This window comes from Sapajus apella, unplaced genomic scaffold, assembly GCF_009761245.1.
Source record: "Sapajus apella isolate SASKATOON/1434 unplaced genomic scaffold, GSC_monkey_1.0 scaffold248, whole genome shotgun sequence".
Lineage (NCBI taxonomy): Eukaryota > Metazoa > Chordata > Mammalia > Primates > Cebidae > Sapajus > Sapajus apella.
In genome coordinates, this window is record NW_022437188.1 from 7,100 (window position 1) to 33,437 (window position 26,338).

Sequence of the window (26,338 nt, forward strand, 5' to 3'; positions counted from 1 at the left end):
GCTTTGACCTTTGACCTTCACTTTTTTTTTTTTTTTTTTGAGACAGGGTCTTGCTTTGTTGCACATGCTGAAGTTCCCCAAGTGATCCTCCCACCTCAGCCTCCTGAGTAGCTGGAGGCTTGGTGGGAGGATTGCTTACAAGCACACACCACCATACCTGGCTAATCAGAAAATGTTTTCTCGGTAGAAACAGGGTACCTCCCTGTGTTGGTAAAAACCATCTCTACTAAAAATACAAAAATTAGGTGAGTGCACTGGCACACACCTAGAGTCCCAGCTAACTTGGGAGGCTGAGACAAGAGATGGTTGAACGCCAGAGGGGGTGAGGTTGCAATGAACCGAGATTGTACCACTGCACTCCAGCCTGGACAACAGAAAAAGACTCCATCTCAAAAAAAAAAAAAAAAAAAATTGCCAAGACAGTTGTAGATAAAGGCAGATTTAAAAAAGTAGGAAAATACATTGCAAGAAAGCAGAAGGAAGCCGACTGCAAAGAAACAAAAGCGCCGGGCGCGGTGGCTCAACCCTGTAATCCCAGCACTTTGGGAGGCCGAGGCGGGTGGATCACGAGGTCAAGAGATCGAGACCATCCTGGTCAACATGGTGAAACCCCGTCTCTACTAAAAATACAAAAAATTAGCTGGGCATGGTGGCGCGTGCCTGTAATCCCAGCTACTCAGGAGGCTGAGGCAGGAGAATTGCCTGAACCCAGGAGGCGGAGGTTGCGGTGAGCCGAGATCGCGCCATTGCACTCCAGCCTGGGTAACAAGAGGGAACTCCGTCTCAAAAAAAAAAAAAAAAAAAAAAAGAAACAAAAGCTTCTGGAGATTTTATAGAATAGTGTTTGTGCTCTGTTGAGGAGGCTTTTGTGCCGTGTTGATAACACCAAGGGTGCAGTGAGCTAATGTGCGGGCGTCTGGTGATAGTTGGGTGCAGGAAGGTTGTGAGTTATTTGCACAGGAGAGCTATGTATCCTGGACATGAAGAAAGGCGTACTCGCAACCTATCTAATTTCTCTTTTTGCTTTCCCTTGCTCCCACCAGGCTGACTCCCTTCCCTAATTAGCACTCCACACCTAGCACTTAGTAGGTGCTCAACAAGCATTTGCTCAGCCAATGAATGAGTGAATGAATGATGAGGTTAGAAGTCAATTGGCTCTTCCACCAGAGGACTGGTCTGTGGCGGTGGCGCCCTTTATCGACATGTTTATGGTTTTATCCCCATGCCTGGAGTTCAGAGAGGTTAAACAATTTATTTCACTCGCTGAGAAGAGGTGGAGCCAGGATTCAAATCAGGTCTATTTGACTCCAAAGTTCACAGCTGGGCCACAGCACACGCAGGGGAAAAAGTAAAGTGTATTTGGGGATAAAGAAAGAAAGGATGGCGGCAAAACTGGAACAGAGATTAGAGTATTTTTCCAAATCCCCAGTCGTTTCTTTCCCATTCTGCTGGCTGATTCAGCCAGGGGAGGGGAGATGTCAATTTCTCCCTCCCAAAAGCCTTTGCAGAGCTGCTGAAGTATTTTCTGTTAGGCTGAGAGGAGGCCCCATCTGGCCCCATGTTATCGTCATTCCATCTTGACCTCAGAGGAAAGAAAGGGAAATCAGCTCTGCTGAGCACCCTCTCCACTCCTGCAGCCCCAGGCCGTTATCTTGCTGAATCTGCACCACCTATCATGAGAGAAGTGTATTTTGAGTCTGATCTTACAGAAGAGGAAATGAGCTCAGAGACCTTAGGAAACTAACCCAAAGTCACACAGCTAGTAAGTGGCCAGGTTGACATTTAACTTGGAGACTTGAACCCCAAATTCATCTTTTTTTTTTTTTCCTGAGCTGAGATGGAGTCTCACCCCGTCACCCAGGCTGGAGTGCAGTGGTGCAATCTTGGCTCACTGCAGCCTCCGCCTCCTGGGTTCAAGCAATTCTCCTGCCTCAGCCTGCTGAGTAGCTGGGACTACAGGCACGTGCCACATGCCTGGCTAATTTTTTGTATCTTTAGTAGAGACAGGGTTTCGCCATGCTGGCCAGGCTGGTCTCAAATTCCTGAGCTCGTGACCCACCCGCCCCAGCCTCCTGAAGTGCTCAGATTACAGGCGTAAGCCACCACACCAGGCCAAATTCATCTTTTTTACATCATACGACACCTTTCTGTGAGACTTACTAGCTGTCTCCTCAAAGGGCATCCCTCCCCATAGGGCTGACTCTAGCTGGGAAGCTGGCCTAAGGGTGCCCCGGGTCAGACGGCCAACCTGTGGTTTTGGGGGCAACTCCTGCTCCTGGCATCCGAGGCTCTTTACAATTTGAAGCCACACTGTCTCCCGGCTCTGTCTCCCACAGGGCCCTTTGCCCTCCTCTTGCTCCTTCGGGCCTCTTCATCCTTACTTTGTGTTCCAAGACTTCATCAACGTGCCCCACTTCCTCCCCTGCACCACAAGAGTGTCTCTTCTCTCTGTCCACCTAAGCCTGACTCTTGCTTCAGGGTCTAGTCCCTAGAAAGTCCCCACCTTCACTTCCTCCCTAGGCTGGAGTCTCTGGTCTCACCCTCATCACTGTACCCCCATTCTGTTCCCCCGCAACCCTGCAGTCTCCCACCCCCATCATGCCTGAGCACAGTGTCCTCTCCTGTGGCTCAGAGCAGGTCATGTCTCTGCTTCTCAACAATGACATAACAGCCCTTGCTTAAGGAAGGGCTCCCCACATGCCAGCTACTGAACACTAAGTGCTTTAAAAGTATTAACTCATTTCCTCCCCTCCCCACAAAACCTTAAGAAGTCAGTGCCATTATATATCACGTATTTTACCAAATGAGGAAACTAAAGCACAGAGATGTTAAGTAACTTGCCCAAGGTCACAGAGCTGCTGACAACTTCTTTATTGCCTCCAGGCTGAACATAAACTCCAAGAAAGTCCCAGGAGGCTCTTTGGAGCTATCTCTCTGGCCCCTGTTGTTTGCAGGAACCCATCTCCCACCACTCTCCCCCACCCACACTGCAAGCGCAGCCGCCTGAGCTATTTATAGATCCCAGAAGCCACCAAGCTCCCTCCGCATTCCCCGCCTTTGTGCATGCTGTTCCCTCTGCCTGGTCCCCGCTCTGTGAGGTCTCCCCGTTAGCCCTAGCTTCCTTTCTGCCTACTGGGTACCCTGTCCGCCACCTCTCCACTTTGATCAATTATTTCCTTGAGACTGTCTGTTGGCCTGTCGGCTTACCCCCACCCGACCGAGAACGCCTTGATGGCAGTGAAGTGGTCTTGCTAATAGAGCCCAGGGCAGGCTCCGCCACGATGTCATCGCCAGGAAATGCTGGTGAATGAATGAATGCTTTCTGTTGCGAGTCAGGCCCACTCTCCGCAAACAGACCTAAGGAGAGGCGCCCAGGCCCGGCCCCCAGCGCTTCTGCAGCCGGGAAGCTACGTCCAGAGAGGGCTGGGAGGTTGCGCCCAGGCCGGCCGGTGCGCGCTCAAGGGGAGACCCTCGGAGTATTCAAGGCAGCCAGGCAGGCTGGTGGGGGCAGGGCGTGGGCGCGGACACACCCCCCGCAGTGCCCCCGGCGCCCGGCAGGGGGCGCCGCCCCGCCGGCCCACGCCCCGCCGCGCGCCGGGCAGGCCCCCTCGCGCAGGCGCGCTGCCGCGGGCGGAGGATCCGGGCCGCGCTTCCTCTCGCCAGGCCTGCGAGCTTCCTCCCAGCGGAGCCACGGACGAGCCGAGGTTGGCCGCCGCCGCCGAGCCCGCCGCCGCCGCCCTCCCGCTCCCTGTCCCACCCGCGCCTTGCCCGGAGGTCCTGCCGGGGCGGGATCCGAGCGGGCGACCGCCCCGCCGCGCCACCGTCGGGGCAGACCCCCGGCCCGCCGTCCCTCCCGCCCCAGCCAGCCTCTGGCCGCCGGAGCCCGCGGGGCGTGGAGCGCGAGGAGCCCCGCGGCCCGGATCGAGCGTCCGGGGCGGCCCCCGGCAGCTGGCGCGACGTTCCAAAATCAAACCTCAGTGGCGGCTCTCGGAAGCGGAACTCTGCCGGGGCCGCGCCGGCTACATTGTTTCCTCCCCCCGACTCCCTCCCGCCCCCTTCCCCCGCCTTTCTTCCCTCGGCGACCCGGGCGGTGCGGCCGTCCTCCTGCCTCTGCCTGGCGGTCCCTCCTCGCCTCTCCTCGCACCCGTACCTCTTCGTACCGCACCCCCTGGGGACCCCTGCGCCCCTCCCTTCCCCCCTGACCGCATGGACCGTCCCGCAGGCCGCTGATGCCGCCCGCGACGAGGTGGCCCGGACCGCAGTGCCCCAAGAGAGGTGAGTGTCTGGCCGTCCCGGAGTGTCCCCTGGAGGAAAGAGGGTGGAGGTCGCGCGTCTAGCCTCTGTTGCTGCCCCTGTCGCGTCTGCTCCCATGCCTCCCCTCCCCCCTCCTTTACTCCCTGCACGCGTTCGAATTCTCCCAGGAGCCACTGTCAGACCCCAGCTAGGAAGGGAGCGCACGAGGGAGGTACTGCCCTCCAGCTCCACGGACTTGTCTCCCCGCGTCATCCCGAGTCCCCCCCTTGTGGAGCTCAGAGTAGGAGGTGGCTGGAGTCTGGAGCAGAGGATCCGTATGAGCCAGGTCCCTAGAGAGAGGGCTGGACTCCCTGCCCTTCCCTATCCAGGGTCTCCCTGCAGGTGCCCTGGCTTGTTTGGTTCTGACCCCTCCCTCAGTACCCCACCGTGACCCAGCGGGCTGCAGGCAACCCCAGGGCCCAGCCACCTCTGGTGAGCAGTTAGAAGCCCACGTCCTGGGACGGAGCCTATCACCCATGGCCTCTCAGAAGACCAGGCCTAAGCCAAGGGACCTCTGACCTTTGGGTGGGAAACTGGGCAGGACTTGGGCCCGGTGGAAGTCACTGAGCATTGGCACCATGCCCCCACCTTCTGGCACTCTGGGCGGCACATTCTTCTTGGCTCTTTGTGGCCCAGACCAGGTGTCAGGAAGGGGTGTGTCTAGCCAGCAGATTTTTGGACCTCAACTACCAGTTCACTTCCCCACCCATTTTGTAGACCCAGGAACTGAGGCTCAAAGGGAGAATTTGCTACCCCAGGCCTCTAGTGGAGTTAGGCCGGCTGTCCTTTCATCCCCAGCTCTGCAGGGCTGGATGGCTGTGGATGGAAGGAAACCAGGCAGGCACCTTCCCCTACTGGAGACACAGGCCCCCAGCTTGGCCCTGGAGGGACCTTGTTGGGTGAACACGTGCTTCCCTGCAGAGGGCTAGAGTGAGTGAAAGGGCTTCCGGCCCCAGCTGTGGCTGGGTCCGCTAACTGGAGATGTGGGGAATGTGTGGTGTGGGACCATCTGTGTGGTGTGGCAGAAAGGCCTGGTCCTGGCTGAGTTGAAACAGCCTGATGGTCAGTCCTGACCCAGCGCTCCCCACCGGCCCAGCTGACACAGGAGCAGCCAAGTTCAGAATATGAATGGGGTCAGGATGGGAAAGGTGGAAGCCCTGTCTCCACTGGCAGCAGGCTACAGAGTGGGGACACCCAAGAGGCCTGTTTCAGCTCCTAGTACTGGGAGTCCCAGTGTCTTGTCTTGGTGTGGCCACAGCAGGGACAGGGCAAGGGCAGCAGGGGCGAGGTTGGGGCCTGGCAGGATCCTCTGGCCCGGGAGAGCAGGCAGTGCTGAGGGGTGCTAAGCGGTGGCGGGGCTCCCTTGGAGTTGCTGGCAGTTTTGTCCTGCTCAGGTCCCTACTGATGATGGTGGGTTTTTTTGTTTTGCTGTGTTTTTCTGGCTCTCCTGACATGCACAGTGGAGGGGACCCAGATGTCCTGGGACTGTGAGACTCCCCTCACATGGCCCACACCCAGCCCTAACTTCCTTTTCAGCCTGAGGGGCTGAGGCTGGGGCCTGACTTGGTTGGCTCCCTCCCGCCCCAGCCAGCCTTTTTTTTTTTTTTTTTTTTTTTTTTTTTAAACCGACCGTGAGCTGTGAGGTGCGACCCAGGGTCCCAGGGCCTTTGTAGAAAGGAGTCTGGCTTCTGGCTAGCACATGTACAGTGATGTGCTTTTCATTTGGCAAGCCTGGTGCCTTCCTCCCTCTCAGAGGTGGCTGCTCTTCTCTCTGCATTGGGTCAGGGGCAAGGAAGGACAGCAACATGTTCCCTTTCACCACTGCTGGGAAGTCAAGCCCCAAGAGGCTGAGCCACACAGAGCAGCCCACGGCAAGGGTTGGAAATTTTGGGGACAGAATTCAGCTTCCTCCAAACAAGTACAGATAGGGGTTGAGGCCCAGGATCTATAGTGTGACGTGGATGCCCCCCAAAGGGGGCAGGCCCGCCTGGGTGTGATTCTGGGCTCCATCTTTTGAGAGATTTTAAAACCTTGACAAGTTGTCTTCAAAGAACCAGGGATGTTGAGTCCGGGAAAGAGAAGGTAGGGACACATTCTCATATGTCTGAGGGACTGTCCCACTTGAGAAAGGCATCCCCTGGCAGAAATTGTCCCAGACACCTGGGCCAGAGCTAGGGAGCAGGTGGGTCCCAGGGAAGTGAATCTCAGCTCATTATAAGGAAACTATGAATGTACTCGTTTTCTTGATTTAGAAAGTAACAAAACAGCGCTACAGAAAATTTAGAAAACGAAACGTATCACCCACTATTTCTCCAGCAGGCAGTGCCTGCGTTAGCATTTTCGGAGTTCCCTGCCAGTCTTTTCCCCATCTCCTTCCTTCATCGCTGTTGTCATTGGAGTGTGTGTGCCGTGACACCTTTTTTCATTTAATTCAGCGTCTGTGGGCATTTTCTGTGGTGCTACACGATCTAAGTAACGTTGCCACTAAAAAGCTACAGAATATTCTAAGCCGGCCTGCTGCAGCGCCATCACCCATACACTGGAGAGTGTGCGTTTTTCCTCTCTGTTGCTGTTGTGGTGGTTGTTACTTTGAGTCCCAAAAGCAGCCAGAGTGTTGGAGGGCGCAGGCAACTTGGTACCTGACTGAATATGGGTTCCAGGCCCAGACATGCCACTTAGGCCCAGGGTGGAGAGACCTTAGGTCACCGACCCACTGAGCCTCCTTTATATAAATAACAGGATGGTGGCACCTACTTCAGAGGAAAGTGTAAGGACAGTGTCAACTAACCAAGGGACTCCAAAGTGCCTGGCACAGCCCCTCCTCCACCCCCTCTGGGAGTAGGATTGGCATTGTTGAAGGAGTGCCCACTGCTGGCTGCCTCAACCTGTGGGAAGATGCCTGAGCCATGGGCTGATGTTGGCTGACCACTCACCTGGCGAAGAGGTGGTCCCTGCCTTGGGAGCCCCCCTGAAACCCTGTGGCCCTGACATTTGAGAATACTATGGCCAGGGTTCTTCCCTGCCTTCCCCTCTCCCCATCACCATGTGATTAGCTGGCCTAGGACCTGGGGCTGGCCCTGGGAAGATGGGCCACTGGTTAGGGTCTGGAACCTGACCTCACCCATTCCCCTTCCAGTCTCCCAGCATCAGAAGCATCAGAGCTGAATAAACAAGGCCTCTTCTCTTTATTTTTTTCTTTTGAGATGGAGTTTTGCTCTTGTTGCCCAGGCTGGAGTGCAATGGCACCATCTCTGCTCACCACAACGTCCGCCTCCCAGGTTCAAGTGATTCTCCTGCCTCAGCTTCCCGGCTAGTTGGGATTACAGGGGTCCACCACCACTCCTGGCTAATTTTGTATTTTTAGTAGAAACAGGATTTCTCCATGTTGGTCAGGCTGGTCTTGAACTTCTGACCTCAGATGATCTGCCTGCCTCAGCCTCCCAGAGTGCTAAGGATTACAGGCGTGAGCCACCGCGACTGGCCGACAAGGCCTCTTCTTTGAGAGGCTGGCTGCTCTTGCCTCCCACCTCTGGCTAGGCCAGCCCAGCTCAGCATTTTCCCAGAGGAAATAGAGGCCTACTTTGCCTGAGACCTGGACAAGGAACCCAGGCATCCTGAGCCCCAGCCCAAGAACAGCCATGCCAACCTCATCTTCCCACCCTTTCCTGGTAGCCAAGGAAGGGAAGGAAGCTGGGGGGCTGAGGGTAGGGGGATTCTGGAACCTCCTAGAATTTCCCAGCAGGGAGCTGAACAGTCTACAAAGTCACTGGGAAACTCGTGTGTTAGCCTACCCCTCTTCAGCTGGTGTTCCCCAGGTCTAACCTGAGTGTGTATCACTGTGACATGCCTGCTTCCTCCTGTTCAGCTTTTATGGAGACCAGAGTAACTGGGAGTGCCCTCCTAGAGCCACCCCGTGGGTAGTAGAAGGATACCAGTCTCTGCTTGGCAACCCTGGGCCTAAGAGACTGTAGCCCCAGATGACCCCAGGATGGCTCAGGACTAAGCCAGGGAGGGGTCCTCCCCCGGGTGGATCATTCAGTACGGAGGGCCCTTGGGCACACAACCTCAGACTCCAGCTGCCAGACTTTGGCCTGTGGAGTGTCTCCCTCCTCCCTGGTCTTAGTGTAAGAAAGTGGGCATGACAACTGCCCTCCTGTCCCACAGCTTGGGCTGGGATGAGGTCACAGGGTGGGGTCCGCCCCAAGATGCTGGCCTGGCCTGGCTCAGATGAGAGCCCTTTGGGTGTTTCTCAGTTTCCCCTGCCCTTGGTTGGGGACAGGATGGGTGGAGGAGCAGGCCATCCCCAGCGCCCGACAGGGAGCACGGCCTCCCTTCCTCCTCCCCTCTGGGTCCCTTCATCCAAGGGCTGGAAATAGAATCCGCTAAGTAATGATTAAAGTCAAATTCAGACCTAAAAATAAAGAGCTGGTGAAGGAAGAGCTGGTGCTCCCTGCATGGCTGAGGGGAGAAGTGAGCAGGGAGAGGCTGGCTTATGGTGGCTGAACCCCTCCTCCTCAGGATCAGGAGTACTCCACCATTCGGGGGGGGGGCCGCTCTTTTATCTAGCTATGATGTAGCCCACAGTGTCTATTAAGTGTGGTCTGCACCAATCAGGGCAGACTAGCAGGACCCATTAGAAAAATCCCATTTTTCCCATGGGGAAACTGAGGCCCAGAAAGGAGAAGTGGTTTGTCCAGCAACTATTTGGGAGCTACCTTCAGCAGGCCCCCAGGGACTGGAGGGCCCTGTGCAGCCCAGCCTGCCCTTTCTGCCTGCTCAGTTTCTCTTCCTGGTTTTGAGGTGCTGAGATGAGGGCAGCTTCTCATCACACACTAGCTGTGCACACGCCCTCCAGCCGCAGCTTCCTCCGCCCCTCCTTCCGTGGTCTGGGCCCAGAGTCGAAGGAACAAGCAGAAGAGAGGCTCCTTGGTGCCCCCCTGGCTGCCCTGATCATGGCATGTTTGTAATCCTTGTGGGCAGGTGAAAACCTGATCATCAGCTGCCCCCTGTGGACCCTGGCTGCTGCTTCTCAGCCCAGCCTGACACCTGGTCCTCATGCAGACTCGCACATCTGTCTGTCTGCAGCTTGTGCTGTCTGTGCTGCAGGAAGACAGGAGGGAAGGATGGAGATCAAACCCTGAGAGCTCCCCTGCTGGCTGGTAGAGGAGACGAGGAGTCAGTGAGGGGAGGCCTGTGGTTCTCACTTCCTGTCGGGGCTTGTAGGAGTGCTGAAGCTGGGGATCTGTGTGGGCTGGGGCAGCCTGGAGGGCCTCCTGGAGGGGCAGGGTCATTGAAAGTCAAGAAGCATTTGAAGAAGCACAGTGGGGACAGAGGTCCTTGTTTGGAGCTTCTGCCCTCTCTAGGGCTGCTGGCCATTGTCTGTGTGTCCCTCCCCAGGCTCTTAGCCTCTCTGTGAGAGTGCGGGGTGTGCAGACAAGCAAGAAGTGGGCACAGAAGTACCTCTGCTCCCCAAAGCAGAACAGCCAAGCTCTGGGCACACCTCACCTCAGTGTCCCCGACCTGTTCATTTTCAGGGTCTCATCTGTCCTGCCCAAGGGAAGGTGAGAAGAAAGGTCCCCTAACTAAGCTCAGACAGATCTGAGCTCAAGTCCCCAAAGAAATCAACAGTCCTTGCCCCATGGGGTGTTTTAATGATTAAGTAACTAATGCGGTGCCCGGAACCTGGCTGGGGCAGCAGGCTGTAACTCCTGAGCCCTCATTCTCAGCCCGTTCTGCTGAAAGAGTATGTTGGTAACGCCCTCGTGTCCCTTAAATGATAGCAAGTCTGTGCTTTGTGTTGGTCCCCATAGCTTTACCTTCTGAGCTGTGTGTTCCGTAGGTCCCAGTTCTGAAGTAAGGAGACCAAAAATTTGGAGGCCAAAGTTCTAGACAGCTCATGGGCCTCCAGCCTTCAGTCTCCCACCTATAATGTGGTCAGGAGACTTTGGGGTGAGGGATAAGAACGTGACTTTGAAGTGTTCGTTGGAGATTAGTGCTGAGAGGCTATGTGTAAATGTAGGCAAATGAAGATGCAAAGACCACATCCTGTGCTAAGGGGATGGGGGAGCAGAGTGGCCTGGGTTAGGGCCCTGGGGAGGCCCAGAGTCCCCATTGCCCAGTGCTTGTAGGTAATTAGGCTCCTGAGCGGTAATTAGAAACCTTTCTGGGCCAGGAATGGCAGCCTCAAGCCGCAGTGGTGCCTGGGGAGGAGGCTCCCCATAAGCCTGCTCTAACCCCAGCCCCCACCTCTCCCAAACCACTAGACGGGATTTCCGGTCCCACTGAACCATTGGGGGCAGGAAAAAAAAGCCAGTGAGTTGTCACAATTTGATATTTATCCATTAAATCCGCCCCTCCCCTTAGGTTGGGGTGCTGAAGGGAGCCCCGGGGTGGGGGTAGGGCAGCATGCGCTGGTCCAGAGCAGGCATTCTTCTGTTCCTTCGTGACCCCCTGGGAGGTGTAGGCATCTCCGAGGCCTGGTGCCCAGTTCTGCTGCTGCCCACCCTGAGACACCTGTACGAGGTGGGGGCACTGAGGGACCACTGGCGCGGGCTGTGGGCGTCAGTGGACGCCCTCCAGCACCCTTCCATGCCTCATGTGCAGTGGGGAGTATTGCAGTGCCATCAGCCTGGTGTCCTCTGCAGAACCAGAGGTGGGGCTAATTTTATTGCTGCCAAACTTGCCCAACCGCTGGTGGGTGCCCCGCCCTCCTCAGGTGCACTGCCTTTTCAGGGGCGGGCCCAAATCTGAAACTTAATTCTGTCTGTATCTGTACTATGACCTGTAGGCCCTGCTCGGAGGCTCCCTGGGCCCCCATCCTGAGCCTTCTTCAGTCTTCATTAACCCACTCTGTACCACAGTTTGCAGTCTTAATCCAGGCCTACTCCAGGGCACCCTGGGGTGGGAATAGGGCAGCATGCCCTGGAGCCTGAGCAGGCATTCTTCTGTTCCTTCGAGACCCCCCGGGAGGTTGTAGGCATCTCCAAGGCCTAGTGCCTAATTCTGCTACTGCCCACCCTGAGACATCTATGCAGAAATATGCTAAAATTCTTCTAGCTCCATCTCCCCTCACCCTTCTTCCTGGAAGCCTTCCTGGGTGGCCCCTGTCTCGCAATCTATTGAGGCACTGAACATACCATGCCATGGTTGACCAACCAGGAGGGCAGGAGCCAGGTCTGCATTTTGTAGGGGTTCCTAGCACCCAGCCCTGGCCTGTACACGGCGGGGGGGGTGGGTAAGTGGTGACCTGGGGTCCCCAAAGGCAGGACCTCCTGAGCCCTTTCCTTCTCCACCCATCCTAGTCTACCAAGCATGGCTCTGGGCACACAGGAAGGCTTCTGAAACACTGGGTCAAAGAATGAGAAGGCAAGGTGGACTTTGCTGATGCCTGTTGCCTCCAGTGGCTGTCCCCATCCCCCAGCGCTTCCAGCTGGGTCCTGTGGCAGCACCAGAATCTCTAGGGGCTGTGGCCCTGAGTTCCCCCAGGTCTTTTATGTACTTCCCTTTTCAGTGGATATTTTTAGCTGGGTGTAAACAGTTACTGAAGGCTCCCACGCCCCATTAGGCAGCAGAGTTTTGGCGGGGGGGTGGGCAGGGCAAGGGAGCCCCTTGACCTCCCGTGGCCCTCAGCACGTGCCTGGCCTTGGGGGTCTACAGCTGCTTCCAGGGTAGGAAAAGGGCAGCCTGGGAGTTTCTGGGCCCCAGTTCCCCTTTCTCCCCACTCCTTGTCAGCCTAGGCTCCCGAGAAAGGCCTGCCTGAGGCTGCGGCCACTGACCTCAGTGCTTGGGCACAATGCCAGCCTGTTCTCGGGACCCCAGCACAAGGGCTGCTGGGAGCTGGGTTTAGGGCAGGAAGTCAGAGTGAAGCACTGGTCCTGCCACATCCCAAGCCCCTTGTCCCCTAGCTCTGCGGGGCTGGGGTGACAGCTGCCGTCCCTTTGGGGTTAAGTATAGTCCCATTGGTTATGGGACCTCGGTGTGGTACTGCCAGCCTGGCTTCCTCTTTTGTTTGTTCGCTTGTTCATTCATTCACTCATTCATTCAGTGCTCATTTACTGAGCAGCCCCTTTGGGTCCAGCCCATGCAGATGTGAGTCAGACCCTCACTTTCCCCCTGCAGAGCTCCCAGTCCACCCGAAACCACAGGCCACAACCAGTGAGATTCTCACTGGAGCACAGGGATGTGTGAGGCCTTGGAGGCCTAGGCAGCCAACACAGCTGGGGACCCAAGGAAGGCTCCAGGGAGAGGTGATTTACAGGAAGTTTCTTATTTCCAATTTTATTTTAAGGGGGAATGTAATAGATGCATGTGGCTCAAAAAAAAAAAAAAAGCCCAAAAGGACAAAATAGCAAATAAACAGTAAAAAGTGAGTTTCCCTCGAACTTGATCCCACTCACCCTTCCCATCCTAGAGGCGACGTCTGTTACCAGTTTTCTCTGTCTTCCCAAAGATAATCGAGGCGTGTGTGAGTTTAGGGAGGTGTTGTACTAATACCTCTTTAAAAACACAACTTGTAGTATTCCACACAGAATCTGCACCTGGCTTTTTTTCACAGCCTTTTATTTTGAGTATTTCAAACCTACCAAAAAGTTGAAATAATAGTACATAATGAATATTCATATATCCTTCATGCCGATTTGCCAGTTCTTAACATTTTGCCACGTTTACTCTACCTCTTCTTTTATCCGCATAGACATGTGTGTGTGCGTCTTCTGCTGATTTGAGTGTTGTAGGTATTGTATCTTTCACTCTAAGAACTTCGGTGTGTATCTCTTTGAGGCAGAGTGTCGCCCCGCCACCCAGGCTAGAGTGCAATGGCACATTCTCGGTTCACTGCAACCTGCACCTCTCAGGCTCAAGAAATTCTTCAGCCTCAGCCTCGCGAGTAGCTGGGATTACAGGCACACACCACCATGTCTGGCTAAGTTTTTTGTATTTTTAGTAACGACAGGGTTTCACCATGTTGGTCTCAGACTCCTGACGTCAGGTGATCCGCCCATCTCGGCCTCCCAAAGTGCTAGGATTACAGGTGTGAGCCACCGCTCCCGGCTGTGTATGTCTCTTACATCATCACTATGTCATGATCGCACTTTAAAATTAAATTGACATTAATTCCATGTTATCTATTCTGTCCATTTCCCCCATCCCCAAGTGATTTTTAGAGCTCTCACCCCCCCACCCCTTGATACAGAATTCAATTCAGGATCATTCATTGAATCGTGTTGTCGTGTTTCTTTAGTGTCTTGTTTGATCTAGAATATTCTCCAGCCTTTTTTTTTTGTTTTGCTCTTTTATGACATTGACATGAAGAGTCTGGGCCAGTTGTGGATTTATCTGATTGCTTCTTCCTGGTTGGAGTCGGTGGAACAGCTCTGGCAGGAACAAAACCCACCCCCCCAGGTGATAGTCCTCCTCCAAGAGGCACTCAGTGTCGCCTTGCTGGTGATGCTTACTTGGATCACATGGTTCCGGGTGTCCGCACATCTCCCTGTAGTGCAGGTGTCCTTCCTCTTTCTGATTAGCATGTGGGATGGGACTTGGAAGCTGTGTCTGCCCTGCTCCCCTGGCAATGACTTGAGCTGGTGTTTTGCCATTTCCTGTGCTCTATCATGGGGGGCGTTCTGTATAGATCTCCTCTGGCCCCATCACAACTAGAGCTATGCTGTCGCCTTGTGGGGATATCTTGTCATTTATCCACCCAGCCCCCCACTGATGGACATAAAGGCTGCCTCCCCGTCATCTCCTGCTACTACAGACAGCACTGCAGGGACTGTCCTGCTGTGTTTTTTTAAGGCATGGGTGCTCCAGAAGCAGTTCCTCAGCTGCACCCCCCAATGTTGAGTGGAAGTCCCTCTGTAAAGAAGGAGAGAGTGGGGAGGGAATGGCAAGGCGGGAAGGAGGCAGGGCGCGGGTGTCCTGGGAACAGCAGATGGGAAACAGGTCTGGCTGAAGCACCAGAAGCCAGCAAGTCCCAGAAAGGTCAAGTGACTTTCCCAAGGTCACACAGCAAGTTGATGCCAGAGCCAGGTACAGGACTCAGAGCCTCTGACACCCAGGACGATGTTCCTGCACTGCTCCATAGAATAACCTGACTCTTAAGTTTCAGTAACCCCAGGAAGGGCCCCCTTTCTGTGCCTGACCACCACTGGATTGTGGAAGCCTAAGTTTACAGTAGCTCCTCCCAGCCACTCTGGCTCCTCAGCCTCTGACCTGGAGTGGAAGAGTCTCACCTCCTAGAGATGTTTTAAGGAGGGGACCCCAGCCTAGGCACTGGCTGGGAGGCTGCTGAGCCATCTTGGCTATGGCCACTGACCTCAGCACTTGGGCACAATGCCAGCCTGTTCCCGGGACCCAGCACAGGGATTCTGGGAGCTGGGTTGGGGCAGGAAGTCGGAGTGAAGCACTGGTCCTGCCACATGCCAGGCCCCTTGTCCCCTAGCTCTGCGGGGCTGGGGTGACAGCTGCTGTCCCTTTGGGGTTAAGTATAGTCCCATTGGTTATGGGACCTCGGTGCGATGCAGCCAGGCTGGAATTCCCCCTTTTGTTTGTTCATTTATTCATTCATTCAGGGGGCTTATGACCCCACCAGGGTAGAGCCATCCAAGAGCGTTAGCAGCTCCGACTTGCAGGATGTCTGTGGCAAGGCAAGCACCGTTCTGGTGCTGAGACCGCAACTCCAGTCCTCACAGCAGCCCCCAGAGCCCAGGGTTATCACCAGTCCATTGCACAGATAGGGAAACTGGGTCCTAGAGTCACGGCCAGCAGAGTAAAGGATGAGTTGAGCCCTCTCCCCTGTTTCCAGACCCTGTGAGGCGCTCAGAGCCCAGCTCCTCGAGGGGCCCACCCGGACCACTCCTGGGCTCACCCTTTCCTAAGCACTGCCTGTGCCCCTCTTATAGCTGCTTCTCCCTCCTCCCTCCTTCCTCCTCCCTCCTCCCTCCTCCCTCCTCTCTCCTCTCTCCTCTCTCCTCTCTCCTCTCTCCTCCCTCCTCCCTCCTCTCTGTCTTCCCCCTAGGCTAGTGTGGTCCCCATGGCAACTCCTGGGGCATGTCAGGCAGGGAGGCAGGGGGCTGGCTCAGCAGCTCAGGAGTTTGACACCTGAGTGGGACAGGATGCTCACTCAAGGTGTGGCCCTCTGCACGCTCGCCTGGCCCCTGTGGGCCTCACTTGGAGTTCTCATCTGCAAAATGGGGATAATAATAGCTTCTCTGTCTCAGAGTTGTTAGAGGATGTGATGAGCCATACCGTGCCAAGGACAGGGCCTGGCACAGAATAAGTGCTCAGAAAACAGGGCCTGTTATTATTTTTATTATTATCATCAAGGCAGTGGGGAGGCGGCGGCAGTGGCAGCTGCAGGCCAGGAAGGGAGGGAGTGTTTGCAAACTGACAGCTGGGAGGGTGACTAACAGCGAGCAGCCTCCCTGCCCTCCTGTGGTGGCAGGGAATTTGGGGAGCAAGGGGGAGGCATGGGGATGTGGAATGCCAGCAGGGCCCCTGTTCAGAAGAACCTAAGGGTTGAGGGCACAGCCAGCCATAGTGGTACCCTAATTCAAGTTCTGGGCTGTCACCCCTAACTCGCTATGTGACTTCAGGCAAATTCTTCAACCGGTTGAGCCTCATTTTCTGCTTCTGTAAAATGGAGGTGAGAGGGTAAGAAGAGCTCACAATCCTGCTTCCCTCCCCGCTCCACCTTCCCCCCCCCCCCCCCCCCATAGCTTACAGTTCACAGGAGGCAGGGGTAAGAGGTGGTTCCTGTGCTCAGTGGTGGCTGAGTCATGTGGATGGAGGCAGGTTCCAGGCCCATCCTCCTTGGGCTTCAGTGTCCCTGCCTATACAGCAGGAGCTGATGGGCTGGCCTCTGGGGACTAGAAGGGCCCTGTGTTCTGGGAGGAAGGGAAGCCCTTTTGTTCAGGGGATGGGGCAGGGGTGCACCAGACACTTCCAAGTTCAGGGTTTCATTCCAGCCCCTCCTCCGCCAGCTTGCAGGGGATCCTGTTCTCCCCTTCGGAGTAAGGAATGTAAGGCTTAGAAGGGTTGAGTCACTCTCCCCAGTCACACACTCGACAGAGCTAGGTATTAAGCCCAGGCCTGACCATAGAGCCAGGTGTACAGCCTGGAAGTGGTGGTTCTCCCTGGCTCTCCCCTCCCCAGCTCCCTCTACTGTCCTCGATCGCATGCTCCCCTGCTGAAGCCCCCCAGGCCCCATTGCCCTCAGAATCAAACCCTGGTTCCTCACATTGGTAATGGAAGTCCCCTTGCTGCCTAGCAGAGTGTATGCTGGGCCACTTGAAACCATCCCCTACAGTATCCTCTGAGCAGTGGTGCTCGGGGTAGGCTCTGGAAGTTTGTGGGGTCCGAGAGCCCCAGATGGGCAGGGTCTGCCTCCTGCCTTCCCTCACCATTGGCTTCCACCCAGGCCAGCTTCTCACACTGTGCCGGTCCCCTGTCTGACACTGTTGCTTAGACTGCTACAGCAACCTGGGGTGCCTTCCCTGGCCCGCCCTGTGCCTGTCTAAGCACTGCAATCTTCAGGGCTCAGCCCCAGAGCTCCCTCCTCCAGGGAGCCTGCCTGAGCTCTGCAGCCCGTGCTCACTTCACACTCCCAGCACTTGCACTAAAATGTCTCCTCCCACGCCACTACACTCCAGCCTGGGCAACAGAGCAAGACTGCATCTCAAAACTAATAATACATTAAAATAAAATAGTGTTCTTCCACAGGGGTAGGTAGCAATGTTTGTGACTATCCGCCTAGCCCCAGACCTCATCCATTGTATCAAAGAGGCACATGGAGGACTTTCTCTTCTTTTTTTGGAGATCTCTTCTTTTTTTTCTCTTCTTTTTTCTGTCGCCCAGGCTGGAATGCAGTGGCACAATCTCAGCTCACTGCAGCCTCTGCCTTCGAGCAATTCTCTTGCCTCAGCCTTCTTAGTAGCCGAGACTACAGGCGCACGCTGCCACACCCGGATAATTTTGTTGAAATTTATTTTTAGTAGAGACAGGGTTTCATTGTGTTGTCCAGGCTGGTCTCGAACTCCTGAGCTCAGGCAACCGCCTGCCTCAGCCTCCCAAAGTGCTGGGATTACAGGCACGAGCCACCATGCCCGGCCGAGGACTTTCTCTTCTTACACTGTAACCATGAAGATGCCACTGGCCCTTTCTAAGCCTCAGTTTCCTCATCTGTAGAAAAGGAAACAGTAGTTCCAGCCCCTCTGCTTCCTGAGACAGGTCCAAGGGGACCCTGGGCTGGGACTACATAGTATGTGTGTGCAGACAGGGGTAGGTTGCTGCCCTTAGGGAATGGGGTTGGCTAGGGTAGCTTTTTTGGGGAGTCAACTTTATTGAAGTTAATACACAGTTGACCCTTGAACAACACGGGGGTTGAGGACACCAACCCCCTCCCTGCAGTCAAAACCATCACATATTAACTTTTGACTCCTCAAAAACTTAACTACTAATAGCCTATTGTTGTCAGAAAGCCTTACAGATAACAAAGTTGATTGACACTCATTTCATTTGTTACATATATTATATGCTGTATTCTTGACAGTAAAGCAAGCTAGTGAAAAGAAAATGATGAGAAAAATCATATGGCCAGGTGCGGTGATCACACCTGTAATCACAGCATTTTGGGAGGCCAAGGCAGGCGGATCACTCGAGGCCTCTAACTTGAGTTTGAGACCAGCCTGGCCTATATGGTAAAACCCTAAACTAAAAATACAAAAATTAGCCTGCTCTGGTGGCATATGCCTATAATCCCAGCTACTGAGGTGGCTGAGGCATGAGAATTACTTGAATCTGGGCGGTGGAGGCAGTTGCAGGGAGCCATGAGTCACCCCACCACTGTACTCCAGCCTGGGTGACAGAGTCTTGCTCTGTCTAAAAAAAAAAAGAAAAGAAAAGAAAGAAAATCATAAAAGAAGAGGAAATATACTATTCTCTTTTTTTGCCTTTTCTTTTTTTGGGGGGGGACAGAGTCTCTCTCTGTCATCCAGGCTGGAGTGCAGTGGTGTGATCTTGGCTCACTGCAATCTCTGCCTCCCGGGTTCAAGCAATTCTCTGCCTCAGCCTCCCGAGTACCTGAGATTACAGGCACCTACCACCATGCCCTGCTAATTTTTTTGTATTTTTAGTAGAGGAGGGGTTTCACCATCTTGGCCAGGTTGGTCTTGAACTCCTGACCTCGTGATCCACCCGCCTAGGCCTCCCAAAGTTCTGCAATTTCAGACGTGAGCCACTGCACCCGCCCTGTACCTTCTATTCTTTAAGTGGAAGGGGATCATCATGAAGGTTTTCATCCTTCATATTGAGTATGCTGAGGAGGAAGAGGAAGAGTCGGTCTTGCCATCTCAGAGGTGGCAGAGGTGGAAGGGAAAGCAGGAAAGGCAGGCACACTCTGTGTAGCTGTTATTGAAAAAAATCCAGCCACGTGTGGTGGCGCATGCCTGTAGTAACAACTGCTTAGGAGGCTGAGGCCAGAGGATTGCCTGAGCCCCAAGAGTTTGAGGCTGCAGTGAGCTATGATCATGTCTCTGCACTCCTGCCTGGGCAACAGTGAGACCCTTTCTCCAAAAAAGGAGAAAAAAATCCATGTGTAACTGGACCTGCACACTTCAGACCCAAATTGTTCAAGGGTCAGCTGTACACCAAAAAGCCTGCCAGTCACAAGGGTGCAGCTCTTGATTGGGCCCGGGCAGTCCATACAGCCAACACCCAAAGGTCCCCTTGCATTCCTTCCAGTCTCCCCGTCACAAGAGCAGTTACCCTGACAGCATGGAATAGTTTGGCCAGATTTTGAACTTTATTCCAATGGAATTACATGGTAGGTACTTTTCTGTGTCTGGCTTCGTGGTTAGCATTTTATTTATTTATTTTTTTAGAGACAGGGTCTTGCTGTATAACCCAGGCTGGAGTGCAGTGGCGTGACCTTGGCTCACTGTAGCCTTGACCTCCCCAGGCTCAAGCGATCCTCCGACCTCAGCCTCCTGAGTAGCTAGGATTATAGGCACACACTACCACACCCAGCTACTTTATGTGTCTTTAGAAGAGACAGGCTTTTGCCATGTTGCCCCAGGCTGGTCTTGAACTCCTGGGTTTAAGCGATCCACCCGCTTCGGCCTCCCAAAGTGCTGGGATTACAGCCGTGAGCCACCGCACCTGGCCGTCATTATATTTAGCAATTCATCAGGATTGGCCAGGTACGGTGACTCACACCTGTAATCCCAGCAACTGGGGATGCCAAAGCAGGTAGATCACTTGAGTCAGGAATTTGAGACCAGACTGGCCAGCATGGTGAAACCCCATCTCTCCTAAAAATACAAAAATGAGCCAGGTGTGGTGGCATGTGCCTGTAGTTCCAGCTATTCCGGAGGCTGAGGCAGGAGAATCACTTGAACCCAGGAGGTGCAGGTTGCAGTGAGCTGAGATTGCACTACTGCATTCCAGCCTAAGTGACAGAGCCAGACTCAGTCTCAAAAAAAACAGAAAATACATCTGTCAGGGTAATTTAATGGTTGGAGTTTGTGTTTGCTGCTGTACATAGTCCCTTTTGTGAATATGCCACCGTTTATCATTTTCCTCCTGGTCGGCATCTGGGTAGCTCCCAGTTTGAGGTTTATTACAAAGCATGCCGCTTGTTGTCCTCCTATGCCAGTCCAGGTAGACACGTGCCCTGTGTCCTCTTGGGGTCTACCTAGAAGTGGGGTCAGTGTACATTTAGAGCTGCTGCCCGGGCAGGCTTTGGCAGGTGAAGGACTTGAGGGCCCACAGAGCATAAGGGACTTATCCAGATCACACAGCCCCTTCTCAGAGCTGCCGAGGGGCCCCTTGCCCCACAGACCAGTAGCTGGCCCTGGCCTTGGGCTGATGGGGCTGATGGGGCTGATGGGCAGGTGGTGTAGTCCTGCTAGCCCTCCAAGCCCCGTTTGCTCCTTTCTGTCAGTTCTGGAAGGCCCCCTGAGGTCTTAGGGTTGGTGGCTCCTCTGCCCCTGGCAGTCCTCAGCCCTCATGCCCCTCTCTACCCTGTGCCATCAGCCTGCCAGGACTGGAGAGGACGGCTTGTCAGATCCCAACGCAGGACGCACATGGCGCCTGTTCACACCCAGGGAGGAGCCGGATCTCAGTAGTTGGGGGGCATCTCTTCACCCCCTCCTCCGTCTTCATGCTCTTCCCCACAGCTCTAATGGTACCAAGTGACAGGTCAGCTTTACTGTGACTCGGGGACGCCAGAGCTCCTGAGAAGATGTCAGCAATACAGGTACCACGGGGATGAGAGTCGGACATGCAAGCATTCCCACCGGCCGCAGGGGATGCTTAGTGGAGGAGAAAGGGTGGAGCTTAGATCAACCCACTCCCCGTTTTCCAGCCCTCTGGTCCTGCCCAGGCCTTAATGATGTCGGGTTCCAGCATTCAGTCAGACACAGGCTGGGGAAGTTGGGGAGTCTCAGCAGGAAGGGACCCAGGGCTCGTTCTCCAGGCAGAGCGCCTCACCCAGTCTCATAGACGCCAGCTCAGAGGCTGTGACCACAAGGGTGTGCTGGCAGGTGGCTGGAGGGGGCCCGGGCCGCACTCGCCCACCTGTCACCTGTCCTGCAGGCCGCCTGGCCATCCGGTACAGAATGTATTGCCAAGTACAACTTCCATGGCACTGCTGAGCAGGACCTGCCCTTCTGCAAAGGAGACGTGCTCACCATTGTGGCCGTCACCAAGGTAATGAGGTGCCGCCCACCCCACCCTCCCACTGCTGGGCCTTCCCTCTGCAGGGGGAGATGAACCTGAGAGCATGTCTGGGCTGTCCTCTCCCCAGGACCCGAACTGGTACAAAGCCAAAAACAAGGTGGGCCGTGAGGGCATCATCCCAGCCAACTACGTGCAGAAGCGGGAGGGCGTGAAGGCGGGTACCAAACTCAGCCTCATGCCGTGAGTACCACGAGGCAGGGTTGGGAGGGAGGAGCATCAGGGACAAGCAGGGAGGCCAGAGTGGGGGGCTGGGGTGTTGGCGAGGGCTTCAAGAGGAGGTGCAGGGCATGGGTGCGGGACTTCACAGAGCAGGGCTGTGGGCAGGGGCAGGAGCGTGGCAAAGAAGGGACAGGGAGCAGAAGAGGAGGGCCTCAAATGCCGGACTGAGCAAGTGCGAGCCACGGGTGCCAAGCAGAGGGAGCTCCTTCAGAAAGGGGAGTCAGGGCCAGTACCTTTGGGCCACCGTGACCTCCGGCCCGGCTGCTTCCCAGTTGGTTCCATGGCAAGATCACACGGGAGCAGGCGGAGCGGCTTCTGTACCCGCCAGAGACAGGCCTGTTCCTGGTGCGGGAGAGCACCAACTACCCCGGGGACTACACGCTGTGCGTGAGCTGCGACGGCAAGGTGGAGCACTACCGCATCATGTACCATGCCAGCAAGCTCAGCATCGATGAGGAGGTGTACTTCGAGAACCTCATGCAGCTGGTGGAGGTGAGCTGGGCACCCGCGGGGCCTCCCTCCCACCCTCACACGCCCTAACCCATCTGGGGCCTTTCTTTGTACATAACTGGCTTCCAGCTCCAGCCCCACTGCTTCTGCCCGGGGACCAGGCGTACTGGGCAGCTTCTGTGAGCCCTGGTTTCCTCACACCTTGGTGGAGCAGCTGCTGCATGCCAGGACTCACGTCCGATCCCAGAGTGCCACCATGAGGAAGGGAGCCTTATCCTCATTTTATAGATCAGGAGTCAAAAGTTGAGAGCGGTTACAGGACCCGCCTGAGGTCACACAGCTATAAATTGGAGGTGCCAGGACTGGAGTCTGAGTCTGTCTCTGATCCCAGAGCTAACTTTCCTGCAGCCACTCACAGACCTGCACGCCCAGAAGTGTGTGCAGAAACAGGAGCCATGCACCTTGATCCCAGGGGTCATGAGTCTCCCGCTTGGCAGCCCTGGCCATGCCACACCTGCCATCCGGTAGCCACAGACAGCCTCCGTGTCCCTCTGTATTCACTCTTACCTCCCTCCCTACTGGCCTGGCTTGGACTGTTGCAGGTGAGGGTAGGGTCCTGGGTACTCGTGGCTATAGGCTGGTGTCAGGACCAAGGCACGGGTTGCCCTTTGCATCAGATACCCATGGGGCCTAGAATGGTAGCAACAGCTGAGTGTCCAGCAGCCGAGTGTAGGGTGGCCTGGGAAATGGGCCATATGTCATAATCCGGGACTTCCCTAAACCCCTGCCCTGCCAGAAATGGGGAGCCCTCCCCACTCAGTGACTCCAGGCTGGGCGGGGCTGGCCTCTGCCGCCCTCTGGTGGTCAGGGCTGGGCGGTGCATATGGGGTACTTTGGGGCTGGCTCTGAGCACCTTGCCCCCACACCCTGCAGCACTACACCTCAGACGCAGATGGACTCTGTACGCGCCTCATCAAACCAAAGGTCATGGAGGGCACGGTGGCGGCCCAGGATGAGTTCTACCGCAGTGAGTGCACCCCACCCCAGACCTCCTGCCCACCCACCTCCTCCCACATAGGCTTCCTGGCACCACCCCCCACCCAGGGACCTCCAGAGAACCCCACGTGCCTGATAGTCCCGTCGGCCTCTGGGCCTCTGTCGTCCCAGCCATGTCCCTCACCGGCCCCTCCACACAGGTGGCTGGGCCCTGAACATGAAGGAGCTGAAGCTGCTGCAAACCATCGGGAAGGGGGAGTTTGGAGGTGAGCTGGGGTGGGCCGCCTGGGGGGCCAAGGGACTCGGAACTTGGGAACAAGCCCGCTTCTCTGCCCTCAGACGTGATGCTGGGTGATTACCGAGGGAACAAAGTCGCCGTCAAGTGCATTAAGAACGACGCCACCGCCCAAGCCTTCCTGGCTGAAGCCTCTGTCATGACGTGAGTGGGGGCTGGGGCGGGGGTGGGGGAGTTTGGCCTGGGCTGGGGGCGAGTGGTGGGGCGGTGTGGCCTTTCTGACCACCCTTGTCCTGCCCCAGGCAACTGCGGCACAGCAACCTGGTGCAGCTCCTGGGCGTGATCGTGGAGGAGAAGGGTGGGCTCTACATCGTCACTGAGTACATGGCCAAGGTGGGCACCTTCCCAGGACCCACACTCACGCTTTCCAGCAGCCAAGAAACCCCCACTGTGCTCTGGGACCCCTGCTCCCTCAGTCCCCCCACCCCACATGAGCTTTGAGTCACCAGGGCTGGGCTTTTGTCCCGGTTTACTGCTTATTTACTGTGACCTTGAACAAATCTCGTCACCTCCAAGCCTCAGTGTCATATCCAGGAAATGGAGATAATAACAGCTGATCTCAGAGATCTGTGGGAACCAGGGTCTAAGGCATGAACAACACAGCGGTGTCCGGCAGGGGTGTCCTGGCCCCTCCCCACTCCTCCCCTCTCACACCTCCCTGGAGTGTCCCACCACCCGGCCCCAGCGTGCTGTGTCAGAGGGCTGCAGAGCCGTCTGACCTCTGGGACTGGTCTGTCCTTCCTGCCCCCAGGGGAGCCTCGTGGACTACCTGCGGTCTCGGGGTCGGTCAGTGCTGGGCGGAGACTGTCTCCTCAAATTCTCGCTGTGAGTGAAGCAGCCTCTTGGACGGGTAGGGTGCGAGGGGTTACCCTGCCCTGCCGAGGGAGCCCCGGTCTGAGGGGACGTGTGGCTGGCCTATCCCCAGAGATGTCTGCGAGGCCATGGAATACCTGGAGGGCAACAACTTCGTGCATCGAGACCTGGCTGCCCGCAATGTGCTGGTGTCTGAGGACAACGTGGCCAAGGTCAGCGACTTCGGTCTCACCAAGGAGGCCTCCAGCACCCAGGACACGGGCAAGCTGCCGGTCAAGTGGACAGCCCCCGAGGCCCTGAGAGAGAAGGTGGGGCAGGCCTCCCCCGGGGCCTGCAGAGGTGGGCAGGAGTCCTGGGTCACTCCCCACCCCGGAGTCCCAGGATCTGATGCCGCTTCTTCCATCCACATGGCAGAAATTCTCCACCAAGTCTGACGTGTGGAGTTTCGGAATTCTTCTCTGGGAAATCTACTCCTTCGGGCGAGTGCCTTATCCAAGAATTGTGAGTATGGCCACTGGGTTCAGGGTGGCTCTTGAAGCCAGGGAGGGGTTGGCAGGGGTGTGAACCTCCTTGGGACCTGCCTCCCCAGTTGAGACCTGGAAGCCTCAGGCCTGCCCTGGGGAGCTCACAGGCCACCCTCCGGGCCTGGGTCTGGGGCAGAGTTGATGGGGATCCCGAAAGGCTGAAGGGTAAATGTCTTCTTCGGGCCATGCCCTGGACTGACTCCTGCCATCCCCCTGGCCACAGCCCCTGAAGGACGTCGTCCCTCGGGTGGAGAAGGGCTACAAGATGGACGCCCCCGACGGCTGCCCGCCCGCAGTCTACGAGGTCATGAAGAACTGCTGGCACCTGGATGCCGCCACGCGGCCCTCCTTCCTGCAGCTCCGAGAGCAGCTTCAGCACATCAAAACCCACTAGCTGCGCTTGTGACGGCCGGCCTCCGCCCGGGTCATGGATCTGTGGGGACTGAACCTGGAAGATCATGGACCTGGTGCCCTGCTCATGGGCCCAAGCCTGAACTGAGCCCCAGCAGGCTGGCGGGCCTCTTTGCTGCGTCCCGGCCTGCACCCCTCCGGCCCCGCCTCTCATGGACCCACGTGTGGGGCCTGGGGAGCCCACTGAGGGGCCAGGGAGGAAGGCGGCCACAGAGCAGGAGGCAGCACCCCACCACGTCGGGCTTCCCCGGCCTCCTGCCACTCGCCTTCTTAGAGTTTTATTCCTTTCCTTTTTTGAGGTTTTTTTTCCGTGTGTTTTTTATTATTTTTCAAGATAAGGAGAAAGAAAGTACCCAGCAAATGGGCATTTTACAAGAAGTACGAATCTTATTTTTCCTGTCCTGCCCGTGAGGGTGGGGGGGACCGGGCCCCTCTCTAGGGACCCCTCGCCCCAGCCTCGTTCCCCATTCCGTGTCCCGTGTCCCGTGTCTCCTCGATCGCCCCGTGTTTGCGCTTGACCGTGTTGCACTGTTTGCATGCGCCCGAGGCAGATGTCTGTCAGGGGCTTGGATTTCGTGTGCCGCTGCCACCTGCCCACCGCCTTGTGAGATGGAATCCTAATAAACCACGCCATGAGGACACCGCCGCCCACCTCGGCGCCTCCTCCACCGAGCCTGCCTGTCCTGCCCGGTCGTCCCCCCCATGCCATCTTGTCCATCCCCCTGTCTCTGTGAGTGGGGCTGGGTGGGGAGCATGGCCGGGAGATGTAGCCGCCGCTTTGTGTCAGCTGCACGAGTGAGTGTCCTGTGTCTGCCTTCCGGGAAGTACTCACCTCCCGCCCCACTGTCCAGCCGGCTCTGGGGCCCCGTCCGCAGGCTGCCGCCGAGGGTTCCAGCTGCCTCCCCTGCTGTGTTGTTCAAGCCTGCAGCACAAGGAGGGCCAGAGCCAGGGAAGGGAGGGAGTCCAGGCCTGTACAGATGGGAACGGGGTTCTAGTCAAGCCCCCTGTGCAAGAGAGAAAAAGCAATGGTTGGCCTGCTGGGCTTCCTCTGGTAGGAAGAGAAGTGTCTCCTGCCTGAGAAGATGCTGACTGGAGGGGATCGGAAAGCTCCTCATGGTTCTCCAGATTCAGCCAGGACATCACAGCTTTGCCCTGTCCCCACCCCTGCTGTGTGCCAGGCCTTGTGTCATACTGGACTTGGCAGGGGTGGAGGATGCAGGGCAGAGGGGAGATCCCTGCACCTTCCAGTCGGGGGGAGTCCCTCCCCGCCCCAGCTCGTGGGGGCACAGAGAGGGAATGTGGACCAGCCATGAGATTTTCTCCCCTCACTCAGGTAGTCCAGGGGCAGTGGTCAGTACAGAAGCTCTGAAGGTGTGAGGAGGCTTCATGTAGCCCCTAAGACAGGCAGATGGGGTGTCCCCCCTTGTCCAGTTGTGGCCCTGACCCTTCCTCTCCCAGCCAACAGGACGTGAAATCCAGGGAGTTCTGACTTCCTCAGCCCCACTGTAGTTCCATCCACCATGATCTCTCCTTGCCGCCTCTGATCCATACTCTCTGCACACTGCCAGGCTAATTTTTCTGCAACCACACCATTCATTCAACA

General features: G+C 56.2%; 1 protein-coding gene across 1 annotated transcript; it reads left to right on the plus strand.

Annotated features, from left to right (window-relative positions):
- The first annotated feature begins 3,617 nt into the window (after positions 1–3,617).
- Positions 3,618–25,407, plus strand: CSK (C-terminal Src kinase). Its single transcript, XM_032271752.1, has 13 exons — positions 3,618–4,275; positions 20,466–20,545; positions 20,884–20,997; positions 21,095–21,207; positions 21,519–21,738; positions 22,630–22,723; positions 22,893–22,958; positions 23,032–23,131; positions 23,230–23,320; positions 23,739–23,812; positions 23,913–24,108; positions 24,215–24,301; positions 24,548–25,407. Exons 2-13 carry the CDS (start codon positions 20,531–20,533, stop codon positions 24,716–24,718), a joined length of 1,341 nt encoding a protein of 446 aa, XP_032127643.1. The 5' UTR covers positions 3,618–4,275; positions 20,466–20,530; the 3' UTR covers positions 24,719–25,407.
- Positions 25,408–26,338: the final 931 nt, after the last annotated feature.

What these genes read in the sequence shown, in the direction of transcription:
- CSK (XM_032271752.1), top strand. An exon ending in CCATTGTGGCCGTCACCAAG is followed by an intron (nt 20,998 to 21,094) that starts GTAATGAGGTGC and finishes TCCTCTCCCCAG; the next exon opens with GACCCGAACTGGTACAAAGC. An exon ending in CCAGGATGAGTTCTACCGCA is followed by an intron (nt 22,724 to 22,892) that starts GTGAGTGCACCC and finishes CCCTCCACACAG; the next exon opens with GTGGCTGGGCCCTGAACATG.